Source organism: Salvia splendens, chromosome 7 (genome assembly GCF_004379255.2).
Source record: "Salvia splendens isolate huo1 chromosome 7, SspV2, whole genome shotgun sequence".
In the NCBI taxonomy this organism is placed as follows: domain Eukaryota; kingdom Viridiplantae; phylum Streptophyta; class Magnoliopsida; order Lamiales; family Lamiaceae; genus Salvia; species Salvia splendens.
The window spans coordinates 35,125,394-35,149,674 of record NC_056038.1 but is presented as its reverse complement, the minus strand read 5'-3'; the positions used below and the strand labels follow the sequence as shown (position 1 = coordinate 35,149,674).

Genomic DNA, 24,281 nt, shown 5'->3' with positions numbered 1-24,281 from the left:
TTCAAGTCGTTCATTTAATTTATTAAGAGTACCAAAGTAAAAAGGAAAATATGGAGTAATAGGTAAGAAATTAAATTGGTACAAATTTCAAGAATTATACATAGAGTACACTGTCAGTGAGAATTTAATACTCAGAGAGAAAACATTTTGATTTGTCCAAAAACACAAAAAGAAGAGAAAAATATATGAAAGCAATTGTTTTTGTTAGAGTGGGGAAGTACTTAAATATACACAAACACGAGTGTGCTTCACTAATCACTATCCCACGTGAGCTTCTGTGACCATCTTTTGTCTTTCATGCCATATACTTAAGTTTTTTTATTTTTCTCATTCTTTTATTTATATAGTATTGAAATTACACCCCAACTTTTAATGCAAATGAAACATAATTTATTGGTTTACATTAGAATGGTGCTAGTTGTGAGTTGTGACATCATTTATATAATCGGATAAGTTGGTAAAAAAAAATCATAAAGTTTATTCAAATTATAGTTTTTTTTTATTACCAAGGGTATCCCCTGGCGGATTCGGTGACTAATCGATCCCCTGACCATTTGGTTAAGGATGGACGAGTCTCAGTCACTCGACCACACTCCTTGGATTAATCAAATTATAGTTTAAATTGAAATTGAAAAAATAAAAAAATACTATAAAATTTGAATTTGTTCGCAATTCTCCTATAGTAAAAAAAATTGTTAAGTTACGTGTAATATATTGTTGATGTTTGATTTTCGAATAAACGATGTATTTTTCCGATGAATATGCGACTTTATTTAACTTGCGTGTGGTGATATTCGCATATAGTTTTTCGACTGCCATTATAATTTTATCAAAATTATTGTCGTGAGATAATTGTGAACAAATCAAAAATTTCATGATTTTTCTGGCTAATTTTTCAAGTTGTAAGACATAATAGAATTTGATCAAACTTTATGATTTTTTAGCTATTTGCCCTTTCTAATTTATCGTTTTTATCCTATCATAATCAAATAAATGACAGATCATAATTATGGTGTTCGATTTGATGGATTAAATGATATTGAGTCTTATGATGTTGTTCGGTGTTCGATTTGATGAATTAGATAATAATAAGTCTTATGAATATTGTTCGATTAAATATATAAAGTTTGATACTTAATACTGAGACAACGCCACCGTGTGATAAATTCATCTTAGTTCAATTCAATTTGAGTCCATGACAAGTCAATCTTGAATAGTACTCCTTTCGTCCCTGAAATTTTGTCACATTTTTTCAGTTCCGTCCGTCCCACAAAATTTATCACATTTCACTTTTTACCATTTTTTATAGTAGACTCCACATTCCGCTAACTTATTCCCACTCATATTTTATTATAAAACTAATACTTTAAAAGTAGGACCATTCACCCTACTAACTTTTTCAATCCACCTTCCATTACATTTCTTAAAACTCGTACTCAGTTAAACTGTGACAAAATTTGGGGGACGTGGGGAGTAATACAAAACCTCTTTCCCTCCAATTGAACATCTCTTTTCATTTGCCCTCAATGGTAAGGAGTGGTTATTACTTATCTTTTTCAGTTTCCATTGTTTTATCCAATTGCCTACAATATTTTCAAAAAGTGATATGAAACTGACATCTCATCAAATTGCTAAGGGTCCCAAAATCTGAGTCTCAACTATATTTGGATAATTTTGCATGTGTTCATAAATGTTAAAAAGTGTAAACTAATTTGAAGAAATTAAAGTGTATGATATAGTAGCATACGATCATGAGTAGGTCTACAGTTTTATTAACATCAATATCCCAATTCAATTGCAAATGGTGGTTTCTAGATTTTTTAAAACTTATTTTTCTGAAAATTACTAAGTAAAAACACAGCTTCATTTCTCCCTCATTCATTCACTTCTATCGATTCCGGGGCCCTCTAAAATCAAACACCGGATCCGCCACGGGCATGCATTATTGTTGTATTTGAAGCGACCACCATGTGGAATAGACATCTCATCAAGCTTACTACATGAGAACAGTATTTTGTAGTAATTTAGTGTACCAAACAATCTGTGTAACACTGCTCTTACCCTTACTAGAAATAAATAAAATAATTACAAAAAATATCAAAGCAATAGGGGGGCACTCTACTAGTTTTTTGTTTTCTAGTTTCTGTTATCTTTGGACCAAATGCAAAGCGAGAATATTTGTTACTCCTCTTTCTATCACATATACATACAGTATTGTAATTGATACATCATTTATGTGATGTCAAATTCCCATGCTAGACTTGTATTGCTAATAATTCCTAGAAATTTCAAGAATTGATATTTTTAAAAAATGGTCACGAGCAAAAAAAGCAAATACTAGTAGTAGTATATTATCTCAATCTTTCATCATGTCTAGTGTTGGGACAGTCTACAACTCTACATATGTTTTTTTACAGTTTAGACTTAGGTATCTTTTCCTTTGGAGTGTGGATGAATAGGGTAGCTATTAAGGTTCAGGCATCTTCATTATATTTTTAGATTCTTTTCTCTCACTCCAAGATCCCTTTTTTAACACTGTCAAATGGGAAAGCAAAATTCTCTTATACTACTAACCTATACATTCCCTTATATTCTAAAAAGATGGTGTTTTTAGAGATAAAAACACCATGCTTTGATGTGACGTGTCACATAATTGTTTTTAGCCATCTTAATTATATTTCTTCCACGGTCATCAAGAGTCTTGGAGTTTATGAAAAGGGTTGGAAGTTGACAGTAATAAATTCTCAGGTACTTAAGATAATGACTGGTCACTCATTACCAAGATTGTATTTTTCATGAATTGAGAGGTAAAATAATGGGCCAATGCCACAACAGAAGATGCACCATTTTGTACCATAAAGAAACTTGGAAAAGGGGGAAAATGTTTTGAAAAGTTGGGAGTAAATTTGAATCTGTGGGATCCAGGTGGTGTCCTTGTGTTCAGTGGTCTTGTTTAATCAAACACAGCATGCCCTTTAAAATTTCAAAAAAAAATTAATTTTTTATAATATTATTATAGTACTCCATTTTTTATGGGATCAAGAAGTTTTTGTTTTCTGGCAGTGATATCATATCAGACAGTAATCTGAAAATTCCTAAGACACAGTAGGTGAGGTGAATTTTTGAGACTGGAAGTAACTGTTAGTGCAAAATTGGTGGATGATGATTATGATGATGATGTTGGTGATGAGAAAGTTCAGACATTCTCTTGGAAAATGGTAATGACCTTCCCTACATTGTTGTCTTAGAGGCATGCACAGTCAAATGGTTGAATGGATAAGCTGGTTCAGTCCACTCTATTACAACAAACTGAATAAACTAAACATGGGGCAGAAGTAGACTAGAAATAATAATTTGTGTGATGAAATGATAGAATGGTGAAGAAGGTAAAGAGCAGAGTGGAACATTGCAGCAATGCAGCTTCAGATGTCTTGATTGGTTTGCTGCTGATTCTGTTGTTGTCACCACAGACGCCGACACCGACTCCATCATAGGCAGCAGAAGGGCTTAAACACAGCCCCAGGTTGCCACTAAGGTCCAGGTTCCTCCCAAGCCTTTTTAAGAAGGTTGAGTTGAAGGGGACAACACCTTCTAGAAAGTTCCTGCTGAGGTTGAGGTGGTAGATGTGGGAGAGATTGGAGAATGCATCTGGGATTTTTCCTGATAGTTTGTTGTTTTGGAGTGACAGAGAGCTGAGGTTGAGGAGCTGGGAGTATGCAGAAGGGATGGTGCCGGAGTAGCCAGAGTTCGAGAGGCGAAGCTCCTGCAGCTTCTTCAGCTGCCCGAGTTCCACGGGCAGGGAAACGGACATGGGATTGCTGTCCATCAAGAAATACTGCAAGCTGTGGAGGTTGATGAGGCCTTTGGGGAATGCACCATGCAATCTGTTGCTGCTGAGTGCTAGGAAAACTAGAGACTGGAGGTGATTGATGGAGTCTGGGATGGTTCCAGTGAGGAGATTCGAGCTGAGGTCGAGCTTCTGGAGAATCCGAAGCTCTCCTATTGCGGAAGGGATTGGCCCTGTGAGCTTGTTGTAGCTCAGGTCAAGGCCTACAAGGTTTCCAAGATTGCCTAGCTCTAATGGGATTGCGCCCGTGAGGGCGTTGTAGCTCAGGTCGAGGTGCACGAGGGCGCTGGAGGTGAAGATCTCGGTCGGGATTTGCCCCATTAGCCGGTTCTGGGACAATGTGAGGATTTTGAGGGACTTCAGAGTGGAGATTTGAGGTGGGATTGTGCCAATGAGTGCAGAGTTTGATCTCAGGCTGAGCTGCTGGAGAGGGGAGGCAGGGAGGAGGTTGTTCGGAGGGATCGTGATTCGTGTCGGGGCGTTGGTGAAGCATTGGAAGATGAAGATTGCGTCGAGATTCGGGAGGTGGAAGATTTCTGGTGGGAATGTGGCAGAGTTCTTGCAAGATGGATTGGGAAAGGTGCCAAGGTCGAGGCGGGTGACGTGGAAGAGGTTGTCGGGGGTCGAGTGCTTGCACTCGATCCCCTGCCAGCCCGAGCCGGGCTGGCAGGGGTTCGGGTAAGCGACTCTCCAGTCCTGGTCGGCCGAGAGGCTCTCCATGATCTTGTACAACGTTTCGAGCTCGTGGCGGCTCATGCTGCTGGAAGGTGTGGTGTTGTCAGCTGCTAAGGATGGTTGATTGGTGGAGAAGGTGAATAGCAGCAGAATGTGAAGAGGGAATAGGAATGGAGAGAGCATTTTTCTCTGGTTTCTTCTTTGTCTTGTGTTTGCTGCTAATAGGCTAATGGACTGAGAACTGTTTTAATATGGGAAGAAAGTTGTTTAATCACATTTGATTCAAACTTAGAGAGAGAGAGAGAGAGAGAGGAGGGAGTAAATGGAGTCAAGAGCCAAGATTTGATTGACAAGATAGGTGGGGTCAAGAGCTTGAGTGAGAAAATTGAAACCAAAGGGTAGGGCCAAGTGATGTTTCTTGAGAATTATGAGTTGAGAAAAAAATAGGACATGTTACATATTATCAGAGTTGATGATGACAATGGCAAACATCAAATAAAATGAATGAAAGTATTTAAAGGAGAAATAAAGCAAGTATTGAGGTGAAAGGAGCCAATAGGCTTATCACGATCATTTTTACCATTTCTGGGGTTATATCTCAAGATTTACTCTACTATAATAACTTTCTACCCTATGATACTAAACCTAGAAGTAGACCAAATGTCCCTAAATTATCACCTAACACAATAATTTTCTACAGTCATTTTACTGTACTGCTTTCAACCATGAGATTAATGATGAATTTCAAAATCTTAGATTCAGCAACCAAGAACAACCAACTGGTTATATTAATCATACACAAAATTAATGTAAATTAATCATGTTGTACAAGGTACAGTACACCTAGTTGCCACCTTTAGCAACTTAGCACTCAATTTTAAAGCAAAACAGCAATTCCTCCAATGTACACATGTTATAGTTTGATCGAATAGCCCGAGTCTTGAGCCCTTCGTGATTCTGCACTTTTGGGAAGCAAGAAGAATGTCTTGCACTAAAAGGAAAAGTAGAAAGGTAATAAATAGGGCTCGAGGATTACGAGAACATCCGTAGGAAGTTGTTTGCGTATGCCATTGGTTTGACATCAGGGTGCGGCTGCAGATCAAAGAATACAAAGGAAAATGTCGATTAATTTTCTAAAAACGGAAGGAAAGATTGGTGTTGCCCAATACAATGAAGATGTAACAATGATGCTTGACAAAATTGAGTAGTTTTTTTTTCCTTTGTTTGCAAATTAAAATTTGTTTCCAGATGAACAAAACAAAGGCGAGGTTTCATGTTTCGTTTTTGTGAATGTTGCAGTTCAGAAGGCACGCGAAGGACAGAAGCTACTAACCACTGCTGAGAACGTTGCGATATTGGGTTTGAGATCTGGTGCTTCAAAACGAATAAATGCACCTTTGTTTCCCATCTGCGGCAAGATTAAAAGAAATTCAGATGCGGGGACAGGCTTTAATTTCGAGCAAAGTAAATTCATCGCAATAAAATTTACAAGCAGACTTGAGTGTCTGAAGTGAGAGCGACATTCAGCATATCATTTTTTGAATTATGAAGTGTAAAATAATGTAACAAGGAGACTAAGACTACTGCAGCCTAACATGGGAAAACAGAACAATTCGAAGCAAACAAATACTCCATCCATCCCATTAATGTTGAATCGTATTCTTTTCTAAGCTGCCCCATTATAGCTAAGTCATTTCCCTTTTAGCAAAAAATCCAACACACTTAATCTCTTACTTTTCTCTCTCCTACTTTGTTCTCTAATTACTTATCTATTATTATCTCTCCTACTTTATTCTCACTCCAATTAAATCACTAATTATTTATTCCTTAATCTCCGTGGCCAAAAGAAACGCCTCAACACTAATGGGTTGGAGAGAGTATGATGTACACGCACGTGCACATCCCCTACAAAAAAACAGTTCACCGAAACTAACTCCAGCTCCAGTACTGTGAAGCATTCGATGAGTAGACTCAAAACAGGCTATAAGAATAAGCTGGATTAAAAAAACACATTACCTGATCACAATAATTTGGAGCAGAGAATACAGTAATGAGTTTGCCATCATGCTCAATCTCGTAACCCTCATCCTTAACTTCATGTGACCGCACTACTAAATCTGTAAAATAATATGTTGGGCAATAGTACAAGTAGAACTTGTAAATGAAAACATGGTCGTTTACGTGAAAGACGGAGATTTACCTAGGTTATTGTCCTCCAAAAATCTTTTCGTTACATCTCCACCGAACGAAAGACCAACACCACGCTTGCTTGGTCCCCTGCCAAGCTGAGGTTGTGGATCACTCCACAGTAATTCACACATCAACCCTGGATAACAGTGACAGATAATGCGTTAAACTTACCTAAATCACTTGTCCTTGCTAACTGAGATAACTTATGTTGTTACAGAGTTCAGCTAGAGCTTTATCAAGCTAACAGCATCATAAAATTTATCAAGATAGAACGATCACGAGGAAATATGCTATCAACATTAAGCTACCAGATTTAAGCACAAGATAATATTAATGAAATGAATCAAAAGACAATGGAATCTGGATAAAATGCTTCTAATTAATAATGATTTTATTATTAGGTGGGACCGTGGGAACACAAAAGAAATGATAATAAGGAGATATTAGACAGTAGTCAAGGCAGAGAATGAAGATTCAAAATCTAGAAAAGGTGTCACAGTATAGATCTAAGCTACTTGCGGTTGCAGGAGAAGCCAAACTCTTCTTCTACCTTTTATATTTTCCACAATAAAACATGCTTTATAACTCTTTTTGGATAATGTGAAGTGGCAGACTTATTTCAAGGGAGATAAATTCCCCAGTTAATAAAGAACTTTAAAAGCCAAAGTGTACTGCAAACAGAACATATAAATAAGGAACTGAAATGTTGCATCTCAAGCTTACCCTCCTCAGGAGGCTCACAAAAACGGTCAATTGCACGGATGTCAGATAGCTTCACTCCATCAACACTAAAAAGACCTCCATGGACGACAAAAACTTTGTTGTTTATGACATGAGCCAAAGGTAAGCAACAGAACACTTCGGCAAATAGTTCCACAAATGTATCATTCAATTTGGATCTAACTTCACCCTCGAAACCATAAATCTTATTCATGCCCTTGCTTTCATGGTTCCCTCGAGAAAGGTAAATAGCTGAAATTAGAATAAGCAGATATGTCAGAACCAATGCTACAAAATATTTATGACTAAGATGATGCACAATGATAATTTGTAGATTTTGTGACTTTTTAGGCTACCTGTCAGAGACAAAATATTTATGACTAAGCTGAAATAAATAATTAAAAATATACAGTATATAATTAACAGGACAAGAGGTAATTCATGAACCACCACTTAAGAGAGATACTCAAAATATTAAAAACTTGATGCACAGTGATAATTTGTAGATTTTGTGACTTTTTAGGCTCCTTATCATGCTGCCCTACACTTATAAATACTCAACATTAGTTGATCAACAGGCATGAATGTAGAATTTTTGTACTCCTAACGTTTCTTAAAAATAGGAACTTTTGAAACGACATGGGTTTTAAAGCAAAATTGGTAAAGTAAGAGAGGGATAGAAAGAAAAAGTATGCCAGTAGAAAATGGGTCCCACCTCATTAGAAAGAAAGAAGTTTCCTAAAATGGAAAGTTTCTATTTTTAAGAAACGGAGGGAGTTCTAACTATGCATGATGCATAAAATGCAATTTATAGGAAAGGGAATCTCTTGAACTCAAGCGAGCAGGATAATCTGAAAACGGCTCAGGTATGTAAGAAACTAGGAATGCAAGTAAAAATAAAAACAAAGATGTGTGGATCACCTGATGGGCACATGCACTTGAAGGCAAACAGTGTCAGTATAACCTCTAAAGAAAATGAACCTCTATCTACGAAGTCTCCATTGAACAGATAGGGATTGTCTTCGGAAGGAAGTCCATTGAGCTCAAATATATTTATCAAATCATAAAACTGCAAACACAATATGAGTCATGAAAATAAATTAGTTCAGGAAGGTCACACATAATGAATAGAAGTCCAACAGAGCATCTCATGTCGTTGTTTTCACAATAATAAGGGAAATAAGATTTGTTTATCAAACACAAACCCCGGAAGAACCTAGAAAATTAGCCGTCAAAAGAACAGGAAAGAAATGCAGCCTAAAGATTTCCTTTATTGGAGTTTAAAGATGCAAGATTTTCAAATGCAGCTTTGAATAAAGATTCAAGCAACTCATAAATGGAAATGAAAAGCTGAATAAATGGCTTAGCTCTCTAGTGTACGTGTAGCATATCCATCCATATTGCACTTCATAACTACATGTTTATTGAATATGACAGTTGACCAGATGAAAGCCTGGACAGCAAATTTGTAAGACAGAATGTGGCAGTCATGAAGGCACTTAAGAGTTAAGACAGTTAAGTAGTGTTGGCAAATTGACATATGAACTAAAGGGGTGAGGCAGCTCACTGAGTCTTATACAATAAAGGATCTGTACTACCTGACCATGTACATCACCGCATACAGTGAAATGCTTTCCATCGGGAACATGAATATCAACTAGAGATGGCAATTCTCGCAACAAATCTCTCATTTGCAGCACGATCTGGCATGCATATCTGTAACCAAAAAAATCTAATACTGAGATTTAAATAAACCACTTCAAAAAATACAAGGAATATTAATAACATAAATTAGCCATAGAAGTGCAGGACTTGCTCTAGGCATACTCATCTAGAAACAAGAAATAATAAAACAAAACATGTAATTTACTACACTTGAACAGTATACCTTTTGTGTAGGAACTTCTGATTCTTGAAGTCCTCCAGCATTTTCTTGACAAAATCTAATGTAACAACATCCCCCTCTATTCTTGCTCCAGAATATTGTGAGTCAACCTCTGTTTGAAATAAAACACAAAACACAGTCAATTGGTTGGTTTTATTGTTCTGTAGCATATCTAGCAAATTATCATATCCTTTTTTAAAGTGTACAAAAAAGTCAAAATGGGCTTGAAACAAACATTTAGCAACATAAGCCGTTATTATTAATATTATTAATTGTTTATTAATGAGCCCCAGACAAAAAAACATAGTCAATGGGGTGGTTTTTCCATTTATTACTGATTTCTGCTACCTGTCATAAAAAGATGAAAATTTTATCACCGAAAAAAGAACTGAAGTAAAATTGGCTGAGGAATCCCACAGCAGAATCAGTCATTATAGTTGAAGTAATATAAAAAGAAAAAATAATTCAGGAGATGCGTGTTTAAGTTTCATTGAAGAAAAGACCTATGTGTAACTTCTTTAGGACACAGGACAGTGGTGCAATTGATCATGTCAGCCATAAGAAAGAAACACTTTTCAGTCAACAAAGGAGGTTCGTATCATTCTACTTTAATTTCTGAGGATCTCCGCACTAATGATTTTCTATACTAGAAGGTCAGTCAAAGTAGAAGCACAAGCATAAAGAAAAGTGCTCCTAAATGAAGAGGTCATATGCCTCTAGCAACATATACTAGCTCAGATTACTGATAATACAACCAATCTAATAAATAAAGAAAGCTAACATCAATCAGTACCGAGCAATGGATGAACATAATTATCAGTGACTTGAGGTATTGTCCTTTAAGATACTTTTACTTTTAAGTGACAGTTTGAAACAGTTATGCTATAATCACACACAAACTATAATTATGAACAAAGGGGAAAGAATTCCCATCTTTTCCTTGAAGTCCTTCGAAAAATGAATAACCAGAGAAGGAAATACAACCACCGGAATGTAGTTTTATTAATTCATTGCTCCACAGCAGGACGAAGAAAAGTTTTAAAATTATGGCCATTTCACACTGGAGTAAGTCCTAGAATCAGTGAACATTGATTGCCTTATAGAAAATATCCTTCTCCATACAGACTGATGTATGTCATGTACTGCCCCTTACTACGTAAAGACTAAAGTTTTATGACATTGTCATTTTTTAATTTATTCTTAATGCTTCATTTGATCTTAAAAGGTCTAACCTAAGTCAAGTGTTCGACCCTTGGTAAAGACACTTTCTTTGCATCGGCCTTGCCAACATGTTCCCAAGACCACCAATACAATCGTCATAGCTGTTGTTGCCACTGCTATGGATCCTTTAGTCCGAACATATACTGCCAGTAGTGCTACTGCCGCTGCTACAGCAGTAACTTTCAGGGAAACATAAGATGAGCCAGGACTAGTCCCTATCATGATAAAATAGGTAATGTACTAGTAAGTATAAGAGTAACCAATGTACATTTCTACATACTTGTTAACATGAAACGCACAAGTTCAATGCCTTTCTCCCGGTTATTACACAAGGCTGTCTTCGACCCAATACTCATCCACTCTGCATTACTATTTGGTCTAACATGCCCAGCCCCCCGCCCCAATAGCATACTATAATGCACATTAATACCTCTAATAACCTTCATGAGTTCACAACCAGTGTTGTAGCATATCCATGATACATGACACATGAAATGTGCAAGTACTCGAAAGACAGACACGGGATAAATTGCATGTCAAAAAATATATAACAGATTACCATAGAATCAGAGTTAGAACAGATGGGATTACTCATTTACCCCATAATGTACTACAAAGGAAGACATTACTTTTTAGCAACATAGAACAGAGATTGGCATATATAAAATTCAATCTGTGGCAATATACTCAGAACTGATCAAATAATGAGAGAGAAGTTTGAAAATAGTTGAATTTGCATAAAAAATTGAGTACGAAACCAGCAGAAAATCTACAATTGTCGCATCAATCAATAAGAACACACCTATTGTGTGATAATCAATAGAGTCAGCTACTGAACGCTTTTCTGATTCAGGTACAGAAATAGCTTCTTCAAATTTTAGCTTCATGACCGCCTTCTCGCACTCCTTTAATTTCTTGGCAGCATCAGGATCATTTGGGCAAAGTCTTTTGACCTAAATTTAATAAATAATCAAAAGAAGACATAAATTAAAATACATAAAAACAATCACAATTTGCCTCAAAAAGGCCACAATGGGGAAAATAGAGAAAAACAAATACAGTAACAAAAATTCACGAAGCAGTAGATACTCCAAAACCTAAAGTTTCAACAGCACTTCTTATAAACTTCTTACCATACGCAGTGCAAGCCTTGATCAGACTGGAAAATAAGAAACTTCCAAACCCTTATTTGGGAATAAACAGAATATCATAACCAATATCCATCAAGAACGGTTTAGTTAGCTTAAAAGCCACATCGATACTTATTCCTGGCTACACCTATATTATGAATTTTGCTTCCATGTGCTTCTAATTCTATTGTGATCTTTTACTTAGATTACCAAAACATTGAAGCTATCATATAAAGTATCACAACAAATAAAATAGTCAAGCATTTTCAATTTTCATGCAAGACAAGATGTTCTCCTTGATTTATCTTGGATGTTATAGGTAACAACGTAGAGACTATCCATCACCTTCATATATAAGACGAGTAATACAAGAAATTTATGTAAAGGCGACACAGAAACTCAGCACCACTCTCTCTTAAATGACGCATGTTTTTATCTTTTAGATGAACATGGTGTGTCCCTTTAGTAAATGCCATTAGCCCTCACATGTTTATAGATCCAAAGCAAACACCAATTAAACCATTAGATTATTTCACTACAAGTATAATATACTAATAGTTTGGTATGTTACATATCAGCACATGCATGCACTCAGTTATATGTAATTTTATAGTGACTAAACCATTTAGCTATTTGATGATGAATGGATCCCAGCTCCTCTTACTTAATTTTCTCCAATGCACTCCACAAAAACCCCAACCAAAATCACCAAGCCCAAATCTTGCACAAAAAGCCCTTGCAGTTTTATTCCAAATTAACAAATATTCAGCAAACACGCGGAGTATCAAACACAGCAGTAAAGAAACCCCACTTGTTGAAAGTCCTTAAGAGCTTCCTTAAATTTCCCCATCGCCAAATAGGCCGCACCTCGCCTGTAATAACCCTGCATTGAAAAAGAAGAATATCATTTCCAACAAGCCACATCACTGCACCCTTTCACCAATCTCAGACCTCAAATGCACAAAAAAAAAAACTCACTTCCCCTCGAATACAAAGCAGAACCCAACAGTACTTGCCTTCGAATACTTCGGATCGATCTCAATAGCCGATGTAGCATCCTGGATAGCACTCCCGTACTCCTCCAACTTAGCGTGCGCAAACGCACGGTTAGCCCAGTAAACCGCATTATCATTATTCACCTCTATCGCTTGCGTGTACAAATCAATTGCTTGCGAGTATTTATGCGCTGCAAACGCAATAAATCGATAGATTATTAAACACGCATACACATGAAAATCAAAACTACAAATACCAGTATCATCCATTAAACATATGCAATAGAAAGAAAAAAAAACAAATAAAAATACAAACTTTTATTACAATCGTTGGCAATACTACCTTTAAAGGCTTCATTTGCTTGGACTTTGAATTCTTCAGCTCGTGAAGTGTTTGTGGAATTTTCAGTCGCCATGCTAGGGGGCATAATAAGGTAAATTAAGGAGCTGCAATGATTGGTCCTCTTTGCTGTTTGTGGAAAGTGGATTCTGTATTACCTTTTCAGTGCGTGTGGAGTGGTGTGTGAGATTATAGAGGATGAGAACGATGACGAAGATGAAGAGGGGAAAAGAGGTCTCTGACCTAGATGTTTCTCGGTCTCGGAGTGTGAAATTAAATTAAATTAAATTAAATTAAATTAAATTAAATTAAATTAAATTAAATTAAATTAAATTAAATTAAATTAAATTAAATTAAATTAAATTAAATTAAATCTATTTTGCGAACCAACCAATAATAAAAACTGGTCTTCTAAATTACAAAAATAAAAAATAAAAAAATAAGGGTTATAAATTCAAGATGGAACATCATTTTTAGTCCACGAACTTTGCCAAAGTATCATTTTAGGTCCGTGAACTTTGAAAATATCATTTTAGGTCCGTGAACTTTGAGTTAGTATCATTTGAGGTACTTTTTACTATTTCCAAGTTTTTTTGGACGAAAATACCCTCAATACCTTAAAATGTATATATTTTTAATAAATTTATCATATACTCATAATTTTTTATAAATATCTTTACAATATATTTTTGACAAATTTTCTAAATATAATTTAACCTTAAATATTATCACTTAATTTTGTGACATGCAAGTAAAATTGCTTCTTCAATTTTTATATTAATTTTTTAAAAAATTGAATAAAGAACTTTTCTTTAATAATAAAAAATTGAATAAAAGATATATTTGTCAAAAATATATTGTAACGTCAATTTTTAAAGAATTGAACTTTTCTTAATTTTGTCAAAAATATATTGTAAAGTCAATTTTTAAAGAATTTGTCAAAAAAAATATATTTGTCAATTTTTTATTATTAAAGAAAAGTTCTTTATTCAATTTTTAAAAAAATTAATATAAAAAATTGAAGAAGCAATTTTACTTGCATGTCACAAAATTAAGCGATAATATTTAAGGTCAAATTATATTTAGAAAATTTGTCAAAAATATATTGTAAAGATATTTAAAAAAAATTATGAGTATATGATAAATTTATTAAAAATATATACACTTTAAGGTATTGAGGGTATTTTCGTCCAAAAAAACTTGAACAGTACCTCAAATGATACTAACTCAAAGTTCACGGACCTAAAATGATATTTTCAAAGTTCACGGACCTAAAATGATACTTTGGCAAAGTTGAGGGACTAAAAATTATGTTCCCTCTAAATTCAAAGATAGTTAGTGAGCTCTCCTAGTTAGATGTGTTCCTAATATTAGTAGTATAAACTTTGGTTAAATTCTTGTTAGTATTGTGTAAAGGTTTGAAATAAAAGAGTAGTATTCAATTATGAAATTACATTTTTTGGGATTATCACCTTGCGGAATTTTCTACGGCTTACCTACATGAAATTTAATGAGGTAATATTTGCGTGTATTCTTCTTATATGAAATCTCTGTGATTTTCCGACAATCGCAAATGCATACATAAGCTTTGCATTTTGGTGCATTATGTTGGGTGGCTTTTACGACAACCTTTTTTCTCTGTCATTCGTGCGTACAAAAATTCGACTAGCAAGCACATCCACCATGAATGTGAAGAGCTGAAATGGCTATGCCAACGCTCCACAAGCCCATCACCTCTTCTAAATCATCACCTGCTTTAAACCGTCATGGTCGAAGCATGTGTCGTTGCCTATGAAACCACGATTGACTAAGATTGTGGCCTATCACACATTGCCTCTGTCGTGAACATTGAGTTTAGCCATAGTGTTGCCCTCTCCTTGCTCCTCTTCAAAGTCCAGTTCACCGTTTTCACTTCATTTCCCTATCATCTCACGCTAGGTCTTGAAACCCTAGCATTAGCTTGCTTTTTTTGCACGTGGTTTCGCCACTCGCAGACATAGTGCGCGCGCGCTTACGGTGAAACCTTACCGTTGCATGCATAGAGTAATACTCCCTCCGTCTCCCATTAATTATCCACTTTCACTTTTACCGATAAGTATGTTCCACATCCCACTAACTTATTCCACTCACATTTTATTATAAAACCAATAAATAAAAATGGGACTCATATTCCACTAACTCTTTAGGGCATCCGCAGTGGTGCGGATGTCCCGGTACCCCTCCCCGCGGAATTCCCACTGCCACGTCATAAGGACTTCTCACTGCTCTGCCACGTCATAAGGACTTCCCACTGCACAGTGGCGGAATTCCCCTACGGAATTCCCGACGGAATTCCCACATTAAAAAAATTCACAAATTCACAAATTAACCAATTTCCGGAAGTAAATAATTTGCGGAATTAAAATTTCGACGCGAATACGGAGAAAACGACCACACTTTATTTTTAAAAAAGCATACTTCATTAAAAAGATACATAATTAATTAAAAATAAAAAAATAAATGCAAAAATCGGAATTCCGTGCGGAATTCCGTGGCAATCCACGCAATGGCGGACGTTAGAACGGAATTCCGCGGAAGGGCGCGGACCTGCGACGTCCTCATGCGAATTCTGTATCCGCGCGTGTGTGGCCTAATGGCGGACGTCCGCCACGGAATTCCGCCAAATCCGTGGGAATTCCGCGTCGACGTCCGCCATTGAGGATGCTCTTAACTCACTTTCTTTTACCTTCCTTAAAACCCGTGTAGGAATTAAAGTAGACAATTAATGGGGGACGGAGGGAGGGAGTATAATAAAAGTAAATACTTTATGTTTATAATTAATACTTGATTTGACACAATGTAGTCATGTTTTTTTTGAGTTCAAACAAGATATTAATGTATATATTCATTTATACTAGAGGCAAGGATCTAAGTTTAATGGAGTATCAACTAAGCTCAACAACTTTGTAAAAATGTATGGAATTAAACTTGTAATGATTCGATAGAATTGTAGGGGTCGTGTAAAATCGAGTTATATTTACGTTGGTCGTTCATTTGGCATCAGACTTTCAAAATTTTCATTTATGATCTAGTACCTTTTCAATAACTTCATGTAAAACTATATGTATTTAACGTGAAATAACTCCACCACTTTGTAGAATAAAAAAAACCCGAAGAATATATCGCCACGTGGTGTGTCTAATCAATTACTCGTATGGAAACATGGTTAAATACAAACAATTGGTTCCTCATGAATCGAATCCACGATTTCAATTTTCAAATGGAAACCACTTTGAATCAGAAGATTCAGAACCAATGTACTCCTACATGCCAATTCAGTTCTAAAACTTTTGGAACTGTCACCAGCTGTTAATCTCCACTTGACTCAAAATCAGTGAAATAATCATAAAAAACGTGAGATAAAATGACAAACCCGTAAAGATAAAACAAGAAAATAGCAATTTTGAACCGAAGCCTCACGATTTTCGTTTGTTTGGCTAGTTTCAGTTCTGCATTTTTCGGAACGGGAACTGCCGGTTCCAAAACGTGAATGCTTTACTTTTCAAATGCATAAATCTATCCATCAAATTGCATTTGATACAAACAAAAACTTTCGATCCAAGTATGATCTCTACTATAAAATTTTAAAAAATGTACAGCGTTATATTTGGACATATTTGCAATTATGAACGTTTCAATGACTAAAAAGGGAAAATGCAATCATTTTCATAATTACTAGTAATATTCTCTATCATTTTCTCCTACTCAGATATAGCTGCTATTTCAATCTCATGGGCTCTCTTTTGCTTCATTTCTCCTTTTACTTCAAGCAAACGAGCAATCACGCCTTTCGCATTTCCAACTCTCTCTGTATATATATATACGTATACATTTACATACAATAAAGCTATTAGTACTCAAATATTTTAACAATGCAGAGTTGTTATTAGTGAGTCAATTTTTAACAATATTTTAAAATAATTTTGAAATCATATTTAATCAAAAAATTACACCATAAAATTCAATGTATATATAAAAAATGTAAAAACAGATATTCCCAATATTTGCGCATTTAATATTATGGAATATATTTGCGCATATCGGGCGAGGGCCCCACAGTGGCTCTGCCTATATATACAAATACGTACAAATATAGTTACTGCTTTTTCCAAAATCGGTGCTTTCAATGGACTCAAAGCCTCAGCGGCGTTTCACGACGGGGCGGCCGTCTTCCGGCGACCCTGAGAACGACGCAGTTCTCGCCTCCGGAAGCATTGAGGACGCCATGGACTCCGGCGTCAGGCTAATGTACTTGGCCAACGAGGGCGATTTGGAGGGGATTCAGGAGCTGCTCGACTCCGGAACCGCCGTCAATTTCAGAGACATTGACAACCGCAGCGCCCTACACGTCGCCGCCTGCCAGGGGCGGACGAACGTCGTGGACTTGCTCCTCCGCCACGGCGCCGAAGTCGACGTCGAGGATCGCTGGGGCAGCACGGTATGTGTCAATTCTCTGCAAATTGGTGAATATCTTACTGTCAATGTGAATATTAATCGCTAGATTTGACTTCCAATTTGTAGTTGTAGGTTTTCGCATCTCAGAGAGGTGATCTGTTAAGTAGTGATGATATACAGATATAGCTGTTGCAGTTAGTTATAACAGAATTATTGGTAGATTTGAAAACCTCCATCAGAATGAAACTGAGTGCTATGAACTAAGTTGATAAACTTGCATTGGTTTCTGTCCTGTCATTCCATTAAAAGAAGTTGCCTTTTGCTAGTGGACCATTAACTTCTTAAGGAATATTTTATTGTACAGAATAAAGACATTGTCAGCTTTGTTGTTCACCTTATTTTTTAGTTTAAACAAATTGCAACTGGAGCTGGAGATGCTCCTTAGGCTAGAAGTGAAAATGTATAACTATTACTACTATTTTGTGAAACTTGATGCTACCTATAGACTATAGTCATCCTTTTATGCATTATGTGTCGAATATATTAGTTATGGATTGTCGAATGAACAGTGGATAGGTATGGTAATGACAAGGTTTAATTGAATAGCCCCTTGCAGATGCAATTTACTACAAAAACAATGACATTATAAAGCTTTTGGAGGCAAACGGAGCAAAACCTCCGGTAAGTTTCACATGCCTGTCCAGTGTGGAGATCTTCTTCGTGATCCTCCTTCAGCTTTTGTTTTATCTATGCTGTTTCATTTTATGATCATAAATCTTTTTGAATAATTTTGTTAGATGGCTCCCATGCATGTTGAAAATGATCGTGAGGTTCCTGAGTATGAAATTGATCCAAAAGAGCTAGACTTCACCAACAGCGTGGAAATAACTAAGGTAAGATCTTCTTGTGTTATTTTACATGTAGTATCATCTCTTCGTTGTAAAACAAGCTTGGATATAGCATAAGCTCTTCCCAATGTCTTCAGATTTGTAGTTAAATAATGATCTTAACTGTAACTTTTCACTTGTTTTTGTTGACCAAAATTGCTACAGGGAACATTTTGCATTGCCTCATGGCGTGGGATTCAGGTTGCTGTTAAGAAATTTGCTGAGGAATTTTTCATTGACGAAGAGAAAGTGTGGGTTGGTTTAACCTTTTACGTGAAAGATAATTTTTGCTTCCATTAACGAAGGTCTCCTTTCTTGTACTGGGGAATATTGATCTGTTTATTTTACTAGGTGAGCTGTTGTTTTGCAGAAATGCATTCAGGGATGAGCTTGCTCTACTTCAAAAGATACGCCACCCGAATGTCGTACAGTTTCTTGGTGCTGTGACTCAATGTACTCCAATGATGATTGTTACTGAATATCTCCCAAAGGTATCTCTTAAACTATTAAACTTTGAACTTTATCTGCTTAGCCTTTCCATTATGACGTTTCGTGCTGGAAAAGTTATAAAAATGACAAAGAATATTGGGCTTTCTTATCAAAAGAAAATTCTTATTTCTCTGTCTTGTTGGTTACACCATTTTGAGCAGATTGCATTATGCTTTAGGATCTTATTAATTTTCTTCAGGAGTAATTTATTTTTACAACAATCACAATTAAGTAAAGCCTTTTTGCAGGGGGATTTGTGTGCATACCTGAAAAGAAAACATGCTTTAAAGTTGAAAACCACTATCAAGTTTGCCTTGGATATTGCGAGGTTAGTTTTTTAGGTTCTTGCACTATGTTTGGTTGTTAACTTCACATCATGAGCTCCACCTAGCAGATGATGGCTCACCACTAATTAGAAGCAAAATGCATGTAGATTTATAATACATGTAGCTGTTCATGGTGATAATTTTCAAGCTTCTTCTTCATCTAAAAAAAGATCAGCTTAGTTTATGATGTCATGTAAAGGACTAATTCCTTCTATATTGGTCATCAATTTCACAATCACATTAATTATTTCTGCAAAAGGAATAAAAGGATACATGCTATAAGCGATGAGTAAAACTCATTTTTTTGTCTAATTTAAGGGATTTTTTTGGGAATGGTGGTATTTTTGTTGCCTTGATGCATATGAGTGTTTGTTTCATGATTTTTACTACAGAGGAATGAACTACTTGCATGAGAATAAGCCTGAAGCCATAATACATCGAGATCTTGAACCGTCGTATGTATTCTCTTCTTCCCTTTTTTAGCCATGCCATATTTATTTAAATAACTCTATCTTTGGCTCTAAAGATTGTTCAAATTATAGTATATGAAAACTTTTGATCAATTGAGGATTATCAAATATGACAGAAACATATTGCGGGATGATTCTGGTCATCTTAAAGTTGCTGACTTTGGGCTAAGCAAGCTGATGAAAGTTACCAAAACAGTCAAAGAAGACAAACATGTGTCTTGGCAACAGACGTCTTGTAAGTATCCAGTTGATTGGCATACGTTCTTTCTTTTTTTTTCTGAATAGTTACTTTTCAATTTAATAACTGATCATTTGGAAAAGCATTGTCCTTACTCTTTATTCTAAATATTATTGTTGAAGCCTGTATCACATGTTGCTTCACTTACATGATTGTTTGATTAATATGTATCTTAGATGCCTGAAATGTAGAAGATGCACCGGTGATTATTGCTATCTTAAAAATGATCATGTGCTGAACATTGGCTAATTGATGATTGACCAACCCTTTCCCAAACTCAGGGCGATACATGGCTCCTGAAGTTTTCAGAAATGAGGAATATGATACTAAGGTGGATGTGTTTTCATTTGCATTGATATTACAAGAGGTAATGCTTCTCAATGACCTACTTTCACTTTCTGCACATATATGTTAAATGGTTCAGTATTGCTGCTATTTCGCACACATGGAACTTGATTTGTATGAGCAACATATTGTTTTACTACCTTTATAAGTAGGAATAATTTTTTCGGTTTGATTCCTGTTTGAACCTGTATATTTTGCCCACAGATGATTGAGGGTCATCCACCCTTTCCTAAAAGGAATGACATTGAAGTTGCTAAAGCATATGCTGCCAATGAGCGCCCACCTTTTGAAGCTCCAATCAAACATTATGCTTATGGACTGCGACGGTAAGCCTTGCGATTTCCTGTAGTTCCGTTCAAAGGGTTTTTTCCAATATTGTTTTCTTTTGTTCTTGGAGAATGATAGTAGGTTCAAGTCTTGGGCTCTACATTCACTTCACCTCCCATGTCATGTTAAACTTATTTCCAAACATCCCTCAATGAAGCATTCCTGTTTTCTTCTCTTAACCTCTAAATCTGTTCTTCCAAACAGATTAATCGAAGATTGTTGGCACGACAAGCCATCAAAAAGACCAACTTTCAAGGAAATAATTGTGAAGTTGGATGCAACAAACAAAACTCTCATAAAGAAAAGACGGTGGAAGGTAAGAATCTATCTCAATAGCTCTGTGTCTTTATGCTGCATACACATGTACTCTTGACCTTGGAAAGAAAAACACTTCCACATACTGCCGCATCAAACAACTCTATGCAATTTTTATAATTCTATTCAGCTGCTGGACTTAATATACTTATAGGAAGCACAATATCCATTGAAATCATTTTATGCATTGTGGAGTACAATACAATGACAACCTAACAGATTAGGCTTACTCCCCAGTAGTCTAGAACAGGCGTTTCTACGTAGTTTCAAATCAGAAATTGAGGGTAATTCATCTGCTTTGCATCAGTAGTAGTAGTGTCATAAGATGTATCATTGCCATATAAATATCCCCATTTAAAGTCATGCTTACTGAGATATCTTTTTGTCAGTTAACTGAATAGTGGATACTAACTTTGTTTGTGGTATCTTCTGCAGAGAAAAGCACTGAATATTCTCCGTAAATTCGAGTCAGTCTTGAAGTTGAATCATTCTACTTCTTCTTCCCGGAGTAATCCTTCTGGCTCAACAGTTAGATGAGTGATTAATTTCTTTGACGACGACGACCAAGAAAATGGGAAAAAAGAAGAATAAAATGCTAAAAGCGATCATTTCTGTGGTTTGCAAATTTGCCTCCTATTTTTTGTTGCTTCCTTAGCACTACTTGCTAGCAAAAGTTTCTGTAAATGCAGAATTTTTTCATATCCTTTTTTGTAGAGCTGTTTCTCTGTGTTCTTCTCATTCCTTTATTTTTGGAGAGGATATTGCTCTTATCATGCATAAAAATATTACTCAAATCTTTTTCTTGCACAAATCTACTCTCTCACTTCACTGAATATGTGTATTCCTATATTTTATCCATCCCTCTGTGTCAAATACTGTATAATTTTTCTAGACAATATGACTATATTAGATAAAAATTACTAGTAAAAAATATAAGAAACAAAATTAAGGCAAAATTTTATTAAATTTAAACTACAATACTGAAGTACATCCAACAAATATTAATTTTTAGGGTGAATGGATGCCTGTGTTGACTGTTACTTCCTCCGTCAGCCATGACCCATTAGGAGTCCATTTCTTGGCGGCACAGGTTTTAAGCTTGTTTTAAAAACAGAACCAGCAAGTGAATTGGCAATGCTACTGGTTCATGGTTCAACCGGTGGGGCCGGTTAAACCACTGGTTGAACCGTTTTACTATTACAAATATATATAATACAAAAAAATATATTAAATTTAGGAAATGATAAAATACAATTAATAATATATCACAAAATATTGAACCTTACAGATAATTAGTTCTATATAAATATATTAAAATTCAGTAAATATAATCAAATATATAAATTATTATTTAGTGTAGATAAAAAATCTAATATTTCATGTATTAAAATAGATAAAGTTCATATTAATTCAAAAACGTTTATGTGGTAAAATAATATTATAATTAAATATGAATCATTACTTAGTTTAGATGAGAATATTCATTGATATAAGTAGTTAGGATATAAATTAAATATATACTACATTAATATTTATTTATAGTAAATAATGAATCTTATATGAAAATAATAATGTTAGTAACAAGTAAAGTATCATTAAAATTTAGAGGATGATAATTATATAGTATATTATAATTAATAATTATATTAAAGAATATAAAATTAAAAAGAATTATTAGATTATGTAGATAAAAAAATTTAATGTTTAATGTATAAGAATGTTTAATGTTCAAATTGTTCAATGAGGCTCTTGTAGTGGAGTGTTAGAGAGCTTGTTGATTAGAGGAGAGGTCATGTGTTCAAGCACTCTACTAACAACAAATTCTAAAAAAAATTGATAAAAAAAATAATAAAAACCCATTTTCCGGTTCACGGTCCACCGATTCCACGTGTTCACGGTGGTCCAATGTGGTGCTGGTTTAAAGGGGCGAATCGGACCAGACTAGCTGCCGGTTCGCGGTCCGACCGGGTCGAATCGGCTGGTCTGGTCCGATTTTTAAAAATTAGTTTTAAGAAATGTTAAGAGGATTGAGTGAAAAAAGTTAGTGCAAAATGAGTCTCACTTGTATATATTAGTTTTATATGAAATGTGAGTGGGATGAGTTGTAGAATATAAGACCCTACTCTTATTCGCGGGCAGACTATAATGGAAAAATGAGACTCCTATTTGCGGACGGATGGAGTATATTATTTTTTTTATCATCTTTACAAATTTAAACCCAAAAGAATATCTTAATACTTAAAAAATGTCATTTGTATCTATAGTATATTATTTAAATTACACATTTACCCACAAAAGCTATATGATAGTAATTTTTTAAAACAAGTTAAATTAAATTTATTATAAATAATTTTCAGTTTTTAAAAAAAAAATTCAAAATGTTCTTCTGCGTCCGCAGCTTTGTTTGAAAACCCTCAACTTGATGGCGGAGACTCGTGTTCGGGCTTTCCGGAGATGGAGAAGCCGACGCTTCGGTGTTATGCCGTTTCTAGGCTTGTTGTGAAGGCTCCGAAGCTGATGTTTCTTGAGATTATTGAAGAGATTTGTGCTTCCTTGTTTAGAATGAGGGAGCTTTCCTTTTGAATGTTCAATTAAGAATATGGTAGTGTAGCGTGTTCTTTTTATGTACCGTACTACTTTTTTTGATATTAATCGCTGGATAATTGTTACATTTGCATCTACGAGTCTCATATTATACTTTTCTTGATATTAATCACTGGATAATTGTTACATTTGCATCTACGAGTTCAATATTCATATTTATATGGGTTACTAGCTAATTATTTTCAAATTTTATATAGCATCTGTGAAACCTATACGAGATGAGAGTCAAAAGAATATTAGTAATTGTGATTTTAATCTGGCTTTCTTTCTTTTCGTTTTAAATTTGATTTAGTAATGTAATGTTTCTTGGAGTAAAATAAAATAAAAATAAATGAATCATGTATTATCAATGCTATGCACGGGAGATAAGAAATCTGACCCTAACTAGACCCGAAATCTTCGAGTTCTTATTGGGTAGACCTAAGGTCTCAAACCCTAAACGTACGTGTCTGTATCGGTTAACTTCGCACAGATTGGTGTTGGATAAACTTGCACCTATATACGAAACAAATATGTACTACTACAACGTAATATATAGAGACTGCCTAATTATAAAATACATTGGACATAAAAATAAATCTGAATACACTATAGAATAGCTAAAGTAAATATTATGGGCATAGAAATAAATCTGAATACGTAATAGCCCAAACAATATACAGTACATAATATTTCATCAAACCCTGCACAATACACAAAATGACGCCTCCGTATCACTCTCTCTTTATCTTTCCCGGCCAAAAATAAGTAAATGTATTATAAATATGATTAATAATTTTATTATAAAATAAATTATATCTACAAATACTCATTACAATAATTTAATTATACCACAATAAATTT

The 24,281-nt window shown here is 35.1% G+C and overlaps 3 protein-coding genes across 5 annotated transcripts; 1 reads left to right on the top strand and 2 right to left on the bottom strand.

Annotated features, from left to right (window-relative positions):
- Window positions 1-3,253: 3,253 nt before the first annotated feature.
- LOC121811392 (receptor like protein 29-like) lies at window positions 3,254-4,969 on the bottom strand. The gene has a single exon (XM_042212241.1). The coding sequence runs from the start codon at window positions 4,703-4,705 to the stop codon at window positions 3,341-3,343; it is 1,365 nt and encodes a 454-aa protein (XP_042068175.1). The 5' UTR covers window positions 4,706-4,969; the 3' UTR covers window positions 3,254-3,340.
- Window positions 4,970-5,274: 305 nt separating this feature from the next.
- LOC121810244 (serine/threonine-protein phosphatase 5-like) lies at window positions 5,275-13,251 on the bottom strand. Of its 2 annotated transcripts, XM_042211011.1 has the most exons (13): window positions 13,007-13,251; window positions 12,685-12,854; window positions 12,480-12,551; window positions 11,341-11,491; window positions 10,550-10,753; window positions 9,321-9,429; window positions 9,031-9,148; window positions 8,354-8,501; window positions 7,436-7,684; window positions 6,723-6,848; window positions 6,539-6,639; window positions 5,856-5,930; window positions 5,275-5,614 (listed from the first exon to the last, which is right to left on the bottom strand). In XM_042211011.1, the coding sequence occupies exons 1-13, from the start codon at window positions 13,089-13,091 to the stop codon at window positions 5,555-5,557; spliced, it is 1,668 nt and encodes a 555-aa protein (XP_042066945.1). In that variant the 5' UTR covers window positions 13,092-13,251; the 3' UTR covers window positions 5,275-5,554. The 2 variants fall into 2 exon arrangements, with proteins under 2 accessions (XP_042066945.1, XP_042066946.1); XM_042211012.1 differs by lacking the exon at window positions 10,550-10,753.
- Window positions 13,252-17,168: 3,917 nt separating this feature from the next.
- LOC121811594 (integrin-linked protein kinase 1-like) lies at window positions 17,169-21,555 on the top strand. Of its 2 annotated transcripts, none has more exons than XM_042212461.1 (12): window positions 17,169-17,480; window positions 18,044-18,118; window positions 18,235-18,330; window positions 18,490-18,575; window positions 18,695-18,815; window positions 19,062-19,141; window positions 19,532-19,594; window positions 19,726-19,844; window positions 20,129-20,214; window positions 20,397-20,518; window positions 20,724-20,835; window positions 21,270-21,555. In XM_042212461.1, the coding sequence occupies exons 1-12, from the start codon at window positions 17,169-17,171 to the stop codon at window positions 21,369-21,371; spliced, it is 1,374 nt and encodes a 457-aa protein (XP_042068395.1). In that variant the 3' UTR covers window positions 21,372-21,555. The 2 variants fall into 2 exon arrangements, with proteins under 2 accessions (XP_042068395.1, XP_042068396.1); XM_042212462.1 differs by having other exon boundaries at window positions 17,401-17,480; window positions 18,054-18,118.
- The last annotated feature ends 2,726 nt before the right edge of the window (window positions 21,556-24,281 follow it).